General features: G+C 36.6%; 1 protein-coding gene across 4 annotated transcripts in view; it reads left to right on the forward strand.

Moving 5' to 3' along the window:
- Nucleotides 1-7,709, forward strand: part of DPY19L4 (dpy-19 like 4) — a 33,525-nt gene extending 25,816 nt beyond the window's left edge. For 3 of the 4 annotated variants that reach the window (XM_085053238.1, XM_085053236.1, XM_085053239.1), the window contains one exon: nt 2,364-7,709. In XM_085053238.1, coding sequence (XP_084909364.1) covers nt 2,364-2,528 — 165 coding nt within the window. In that variant the 3' untranslated portion in view covers nt 2,529-7,709. The remainder of the gene's footprint in view (nt 1-2,363) is intronic. The other variant, XR_014850204.1, reaches the window with a different exon arrangement.
- Nucleotides 7,710-9,003: the final 1,294 nt, after the last annotated feature.

The following is a 9,003-nucleotide window of genomic DNA, read 5'->3' on the forward strand; positions in this document are numbered from 1 at the left end:
AACAAAAGCAGTAAAGTTCTGCCTCAGAAGGCATTCTTTACTAGCTTTAAAGATGGAATTTTAAAATGGATAAACTCAGTTCTTCTAAAACTCTGGCTGGGATGAGGACCAGCTGGCCATTTAGTTCAATACAGCCTGTTTGGTTCTGATGAGGGTTCAGGTCTACTCAGTTCAGCCTTGCAGATAGGTTAGCACACCAACAGATAGTTTAAACCACATCTGGTAGAAAGATTGGTTGAATAAACTGCATCCTTGGTGCTCCTTCAGTCATTGCCATGTTCTCTCTTTGGACGTTGATAGTGCTGCTCTTGCTGCTGAAATAGATTTAAGATGGGGTTTAGAAGGTGATCTCATTGCCATTTGTTCATTGGCTTCCTGGAAATCCAGCAAAAATTTTGATTTTATAAAGGCAGGGAGTGGCCTTAAACTTGCTTAGAGTTTCATTGCTTATTCTCAGGTCAACAGGAAAGAGGGAGTCACCAGTTACTTCTAAGCAATCACAGGTTACCTACATTTAGTTGGGTTTTCTGTCCAAGAAGGAACTTAAGCACCTATTTGACATCACAGTCTAGTGTATATTAACTATACCAAGTCAATCCTTGGTTTGAATCCTTTTTTTCCTTTTCTTTAATAGGGAGGACATACATATGTTTGTTGTATATAGTCTTATATTCCCTTCTTGGGGAAAAATACAAGCTGTTAATCTGTGTTAATTTTTTATAAGATCTGTTTTTGATGAAACACAGTTCAAAAGAAATTGTAATGCAAGCGTTTCATTCCTGTAGCCTGCTTTGTCTTGGGGGAGTAATTCATAGGAGTGCTATGTTATTAGGGGATTACTCTTTATTTCCCCAGCAATCTACAACTGGTGTCAGTTTCACTTCTAGGTTTCCTAACTACTTTATCCGTGAATGATAATGTCTCCATTTTTCTATTAACTTCCTACCATTGCTGAAATCTATTCTTTCTTTCCTTACCTTGCTGCTAAAATCATGTATGCTGAGATTATTCCAGGATGTATCCAATATACTGTACCATAACTAGAATGTGTGTGTATGAATAACCTCCGTCATTCTTAATTAGCACGTTATCTCTCAGTTTCCTCTAACATCTGTGTTTGCATGAGAAAGTTCTTGTTTCCTCTTCACACTTAGGGTCTCCACTGGAGCAATTAACCACAGTTCCAGGATTCCATGCCCTCATACCTCTGCATCTCTCATCTCCATGCTTCCTGCATGCTTCTCTCTCATACATAAGCTTGATAATCTTGGGGGGTTTTGTTGTAGTTTTTATTGTTGTTTTGGGGGCAGTAGTTGATTTTGTTTGGTTTGGGTATATTGGGTTTTTTTTCAGAAAACTGACATAGTTTGATCTGGAAAGTTGATAAAAACTGTATTGTCTCAGGAAGTTTTAACCAAACCTCTTAGTTTGCTTGACAACAAAAATTGTCTAAGTCATATTGGAATATTTTCAAGACATTCCAAAGTAGTGGAAGCTAGTGCATATGTTTTTGGAGACTACAACTGCAGCATTTATTTATTCCCAAAGTAAGTGAGACAGTGGGCAGTGTGTTATGCTGTTGGCAGGTCTGTGGATGGGTTTTCCAAATTGCTGTGTTTAAGAAGGTAACTATTACTTTCTAGCTTGTGCTACATCCTATAGTCCTAGTCTGATATCTTGTTTCTGACACTGGCTGAGAGCACAGATTCACTGATAAGGAAAGACAGATGTTTTCCAGTAGTCTGATGCTGAAGGATTGTAGCTCAGGACAATTATCTTTGTGTTTGGCAGCTACCAGTGAATTTTTCTTCATGAGTTTTTCCTACCACCTTTTTTAAAATAATGTAAATTTGTGCCATCAGAATGAATAGTGAAGGAATTTCTTTAGGGGTATCAGACAGTAGATGCTAAAATGCAGTTTGCATCCAAGTCAATTGGCTGGAATTTGTAGGACTCTGTGTGTGTCTTTAATCTTTATTAGATATGTCAAATTTATTTGGCCTGGAAAAGGTCATTGAGATTTTCCTTTTCTAAACACTGGGATGTCCTGTGCAGGTCAGGTTTGAATTACTGGGTAAATGGGACATGTGGGTAATTTCCACTGCTGTTGTTCTTTATAAAGTGAACGAAGTACACTGGTTTTAATGTCTGCTACCTTGACAAAGGGATTAATTCACAAAGACTATTTTAGGTGGTTAAACAAATTATAGGGGAATGTGTTTTCAGATTATTGGAACTGTACAATATGGAAATTAAATGTCTATCATAAATGAAATTTACAGAATACAAAATTTAATTAAATGTACAGAGTTACATTCTGTAACCACTTCAGTACTGTAATTAGGTCTTTTTCTTTCTAACAGGTGGTTTGTGAGGAAGGTGACAGCTATGCCTACTCAAAATACGGACGATTTTGTCATGAAATCAAAATGAACTATTCTCCATATGTGAATTATTTCACTCGAGTATACTGGAATAGGTCCTACTTTGTATATAGAATCAACACTGTGATATCCTTCCAGTCCTGAAAAAAGCATGCAAGCTTCTTTCTGAGGATTGATTGTGAATGAATTTCAGTTGGAAAAAGTTCCTTTTGATCAAGGAAGTTTATTTTTGCAGATAGATGTGCACACATGCAGTGTACTGACAGCTTTATTTTACCAAACTGAAATTCTTTGATCTACAGATCAGCAAACACATATACCATCCTTGAAGGAAACAGGAACATGTATCGATTTTGCAGTCTCCACAATGTGTTACAGTCTTCCATGTTTTTCTTCCCATTATAAATCATCTTAATCTTCAAGTAAATGAGATTTCTAACTTTAGCGTTAGAGAGCTGATGTGTGTAGACTTCAGTAAATACAGAAATATTATTTAAAGAGCTCATTTAAGTCATATAGCTTTTATTTTTTAGCGAGAAAGCAATCAGTATCCCAAGTCTTTTCAAGTAAGTGGATTTTTAGGGGTTTCTTTTTTTTATGTTTTAAATCTTCCTGTCTTCCACGGTAAACATTTCTGTGTTTATCAAACACGCATTTATACATCTTACGTGTAGCTATATTGTTTGTATAAATCAAATAAGGAAGATTTTATTTAAACAACACTTCCATAGATTAAGGCACTGATCTCTACATTGTTAGAGAAATGTTGGTGGAAATGCTAGGAATTAGACCTAGCGATAAGAGCCGACAAGGTCAGATGTTCAGTTTGGAAAGAACTTGTCTTCAACATTTTTCCACACTTCAGTGTGTATGCATAAGTGTGTCTTTCTTAGCAGCCACCAGAACAGGCCAGTATACCACAGTATGCCATACTTGTTTTCAGGCAAGTGTAGCAGGACAACCAGGTTTGCTACTGAGATTTCTGCACTTCGGTTTCACCCCCTCTGTCTGTGTGCTGGTATATGTGTGTGTGTGGGGAGGGATGGGTGATACTCATTTCATTCAACTTTTTATGCAATAGTTATATTAAGATAGTGCCATAACTGTCATTTAAAACACTATAATCACCACCATTAAGAAACAATGGTACAGATGTTCATAGCTATTTTTATATCAATTATGCAAAATACACAGATCTTTGAAACTTTGGGAAAGTACTCTGCAGTTTCGCTTCCCTCTAAAATTTATCTTTGTTATATGGCCCCCTTTGCCTCTACAACTCTTTTTCTTAACAAATTATCTGTTCATCCTGTTTGTTGCTGGCTGATAGACTTTCAAGAGAATGAGTGATGTTTTAATTCCAACTCTGGGCCTAAACCTGGTGTTGAGAATGGAAAATCCAATAAAAGGTAACAGTAGCTTTGCTTAACATAGGTGTAACTGGACAAAAAGCCAGGACTAAGTTTTGGAAGAACTTGCTCACCCCTTAGGAGTTACCTGTAGTTATGCATTCATGTCACACCTGGCCCAGAGACCAGTCTATCGGGCATGGGGGAATGATTCTTTGGAGCCCAGATGTCTTTAATGAAGGATCTGACAAAATAGGATCATCCCTCAGCTGAAAAATCTGCAAAACATTCTGCAAGTGGAAGCTGCAAAACAATCCTTACTGCAAAGCGGAGATTTTAACTCTGAAATTATTAGGAACTGCAGCATGTTGTTGTATGTGCACGATTCTTCTCTGCTCTATGCAGACACACTTACTTTACACTGACACGTAGTGCTGAGATTTTTTAAAACCTGTTACCACTTTTGGAGTGATTTAAAAGAAAAAAGCTTTATTGTAAAAGTCAACATGTCTGTAATCTGTTTTTTACTTTCAGTTATATTTTTAGGCCTATGAATCTGGACAAAATGTTAAATTATGCATTTTATTTTAAACCAATGTTCAGATAATTCCATCGAATATACAGGATGTCACTGAAAGAAACATCAGTGTAACTGAGTTACAAGTTATAAGTAAATATCTTTTCTGAGCATACAGTCATCATGTTGGGGGTAGTGTATACGTGTGTGTGGTGGAGTGCAGGCTGCATTTATTTGCTTTTGCACAAGTGCATGTTTTACTGCACTGGGCTGTTTCAGACTACTCAGTTACTGTACAACCACAGAAGCTCCGGTATTAACTTGAGCTATGGCAGGCCTGCAGGATCCTCCTCTGTATATGCTAATGTGGATGTAGATGTAAAATTTGGAAGTTTAGAGTTCCTTTTCCAACTTAACTTTGTTTGAATCACTATCAAGGAATTACATGGCTGTGTGTCGGTCATTTACTCTGTTGAAGTTAATAATTCCTGAATATCACTTCCTAACAGCAATAAGGCATTCCAAGTAGCAAACTTCAGGGTTACAGCTGTACTTGGGTAGATGAAGTTGCACAGCTTATGGCTTCATGCCTTAGACTGCCATGCCAAGATGCACCATTTAACTGTCCTTGACTGCCTGTTGTGTTTCACTGCAATGTTGTGTGTGTTACCACATAGGATGTAATTTTAATACCTACATGTAGAGCACACAAATTTAAGAAAACCACAAACGAGACAACCCACACATCTAAACAAACTATCAAACAAAACTATCGTGTAGCACGTTGGCTTTTATACATGTTTGAACGAGTTGAGTTTTATTTGGAATAACTGTGACATAGTTATTGTTATTAGTTTTGTCATAGTTTTTAAGATGTATTCTTGATACTTCAATTGATTCTGCTTTAGGAGAATCATTTAAGATTTTTACCTTTCTTTTTATATTAGAGAAAATTATATTGCAGCACCATTGGCACAGCAGCCTTAAGTAACAGAAGGAGCCCTTTATTTGGGAGAACATTGTGGTTGTTCCTGTAAAAAGGCATCATTAAAATGAGTGACTGAAAGAATCATATCTTAGAAAGAAAGTGAATGAATTTCTTATCTAGCTATGGACAAGTAAAAATATTGTCTACTCTAATCTCCAGCTTCTGTGAAAAATAATGAGTTCCAGTAATATCCCTCAGTGGGACAACAATAGGGCATAATTACATCAGACTTGTGCAGTCAACCCTTGCTTGGTTTTCAACCAGATCACAGGTTTAATTCCCTGAAAGGGTTGTGGGAAAGTTTTACAAATTTTGATCTGCTTTGCTGTAGATGTTGCAATTCAGTTGAAACATGTGCCTTGCAAGCTTTTATTAAACAAACAAAAACCTCAATTCATGTTTCTCTTTGTGAAGATTTTTTTATAATTCTTGTCCCTCTGATTTCTAGAGTTTCTGTTGTGTTTTAATATGCCAGCCTCTGAGGATACCCAAATCCTAAGTGGTGCAGATGGGATGTGTGCCAGCCATCTAACAGCTGTTCACTGGGAAGAATGAGAATTTGCAATGGCAAATAGCAATTTATGTGGCTATTTTACGGGCTTATTTCCTCCTTCACATTTCCAGTTTCTGATACACTGGATCTTAGTAAATGCAAAAAAATTACCTTGAAAGAATAAATTGGTACAGTGTTTTCAGGCACCCACCTGGTATCCTTAGACTTGTGAATTAAAGTTTGACCAACCCACAGCTAAACTAACATGCACAGTTTTGTCTTAATCTTAAAAAAATGTTCTTTCACTTCCTGAATTACCACATACTTGAACTCAGATTTGACAGGAGAAGCTTGAGACTAAAGAAAGGTATTTCTGAGCATAAACTTCATATTATTTAAAAAAACCATTGGTTTTATTTCTCACAAAGTAAATGGAAATGCGGTTTAATACAACACAATCTTTAAAACAGTTTCCATGGGTGTGGGAATAAGAAGATAACACGACTGAGGAAGAAAGAGGGCCAAAAAGTTTCACAGGCATTGGAAATTCTTCCAACTATTTGCTCTGGTGGCATTACTGTTTACTGAAAGGTAGAGGCTAGGGACCAAGTCTTGTTCTTACCACCTTATTTTCACTAAGTCATCTGCAAGTGTCAAAACCTTGTGACATTCCATCAGCTTTTCCATGCAATTCACATGAAAAAGAGCTGCAAGATCAGGTTGTAGGGATTGCAAGGTGTCCCTTAATACTTCTTAAATACTTCTTAAAACTTCATGTAATCTGTCCTTCAACTAAAACTCCAACAGGAAAAAGCGTAGGCTGTGCTTGTGAATGTGTGGGTGTGTGCACATTTAGAGATGTCTGTTTTACTGTTGGGTTTTGGAGATGGAATGAACAACTTCTGTTACCACTATGGTGACTGAATCTGTAAGTCTGCTAAATATTGATGGGCAGGTGGACTCTGGAGTACTGTGGTATTGGAGATGAAAGAAAAGCGGAAGTTTATTCCAACACAAGCAATATTTCATGTGAAATAATACCTCAACATAAATCTGCATAATCATGCTTTAATATTCTCTTTAAAAACTAACTTTAGAGGGAAGAAAAAGTGGGAATTCTAAGACATGCAGTGTGTGTTATCTTAATCTTTTCTACTTCATCAGTACAGCTAAAAAAACTATCACCATTATGTTGCTGCACTATTACTATGCCAAATGCAGAGCTAGTGATGCCTAAAGGTCTTCTGAATTGTTTTGTACCTCAACAATGAATTTAAATGTAATTAATCTGGCAATGGTTTTGGCTTCAGTACAGTCAAATGTATGTATTTCTGCCTTTTAAGTGATGTTTAAGGTTACCTATTTATTTGATGGGACAGGAGGTTTAATGCCTTTCAAAATTTCAAACTTGTTTACTTCAGTAATGCAGAAGAATTATTGGTGGTGCTTTACTTGTTAACAGTGATGTTTAGCAGTAGTGTGTATGGCATATGGACTTATCTATGTGCAGCTATTTAATAACAAGTCTAAGGAATACAATTCCTTTTATCCTGTTTGATGTCTTGGACAGTTTTTTATCAAAATAATGTATACATAGTAAATATTTTTCTCTTGTAACAATTTTTTTTCTGTGGAAAAAATATAAAAATTAATAAAAGCCAAGTCCAGAAAGTACGGATTGTTTGGGACACAAACCATTCTATGCTTTGAGAAGTCAAGGGAAGTCTGTACAGCATAGCAAATGTCTGTCTTGACGGGCAGCATAAACAGTCTTGCAACTCTTGAGGACAAGCAGCCTGCTCAGACTGGATCCATATGTTGTGCTGACTGTGACTGCCTGTTGAGGCATACTTGTGTGAAGATGAATGACAAAATATGAGCTGCTTCGTATGGAATTACTGAACTCTGTGACTTTCTCCCTAAAGATCTTCCTACAGCAAGCATGTCACGTGGAAATAAATTGCTATGCAATGTCAAATGCTTACCAATTTAATTTTTTTTATCTGTCTTGAATTTTTACAGGTCATGGAGTCCTCAATCATTTTATATGCTGTTATTAGTAGAAATCTTTGAATGCAGATTACTTTGTAATAATTTAGCATGTAATGATAAGAAAATCTTTTAATTAAATTCCAAAGATGGTAGAAATAACCTACAAGGTGCTTCTCCAAAAACAGATCATCTAGCACTGCAAAAAAACCCAATGTGTTCACATCTTTAATTTATAATGATTCTGAGTTTGAGCATTTAGCAGACTGCTTTGTTTTAGGCTAGTCAGGAAATGAGCTGATGTTGAAGTATTCAAGTTTAGCCATTTAAGCACCCAAGCTTTGTGGTTGCTTAGCTCAAAGGGGAATGGAGCTTCCTGACAGCATGAAATTCATGCTGGTCTTTGTGTACTCTTCTATGCCTTTATGCAAAACTGAGACCGTGGTTACCAGCTGTGAAACAGAAAACATTCTATTATATATAATGGAATTTATATTGATATATGTCTATAAATAGGTCTATATGTGTTTTATGTGAATCTGTATCTCTTTACAAAATATATGCTCTGTTTATAATCCATGATTCAGAGGTGTTAGGTAAAGTTACTGTTGGGTTATTTTCTGCCTAAATAGTAGTTCTGGAATCTGTAGGACCTAGTTTCCCAGATTTCCCCATTTTTGCAGTTACCCAGTCTGTCATACTTCAATCCCTGTATGACTGAAGTATGATAACCTTTCAGGTTACTTAGGTAACGAATGCGATGGACATTTTTTAATAGTGATGAGATGAGATTCATCTTGTAATGGATTAATCTGCATATATACAACATGCAGACATTAAGCAATCCTGAGTATTACAGAACTATTCAGTAGGTTGTAACACACCATCAGTACATATGTTTACTTGCACAACTTTGAGCAGCTTTACAATGCCTTGGAATTTCTTCCTGTTTCACAGTTACAGCTGTGCTGTCTGCTGCCAAGCCTTGACTCCTGCTGGTGCTGTAATGATTGGTAATAGAAAAACCCAAAACATATTAAGACTGACTTTCTTTTTAAACTTTTGCAATAAATACCAGAAAATTCTGTAAGATGAGGGTGAATATGAAGTGATGCCTTAAGCCATTCTCCCCTCTGAAGTAAGTTGAAAAAGGGTGGGTAAGAATGCAGCTCCCTTCTTCAACTGCCTCATGTTCCACTCTCCATGAGAGTGAGCACAGAAGCTGTGTCTCCCCAGAGTAATTGCTGGGTGCACCTGTGGTTTCCATGGCTGATCAGACTTCA

This window comes from Lichenostomus cassidix, chromosome 2 (assembly GCF_008360975.1).
Source record: "Lichenostomus cassidix isolate B80296 chromosome 2, HeHo_3.0, whole genome shotgun sequence".
Classification (NCBI taxonomy): Eukaryota; Metazoa; Chordata; class Aves; order Passeriformes; family Meliphagidae; genus Lichenostomus; species Lichenostomus cassidix.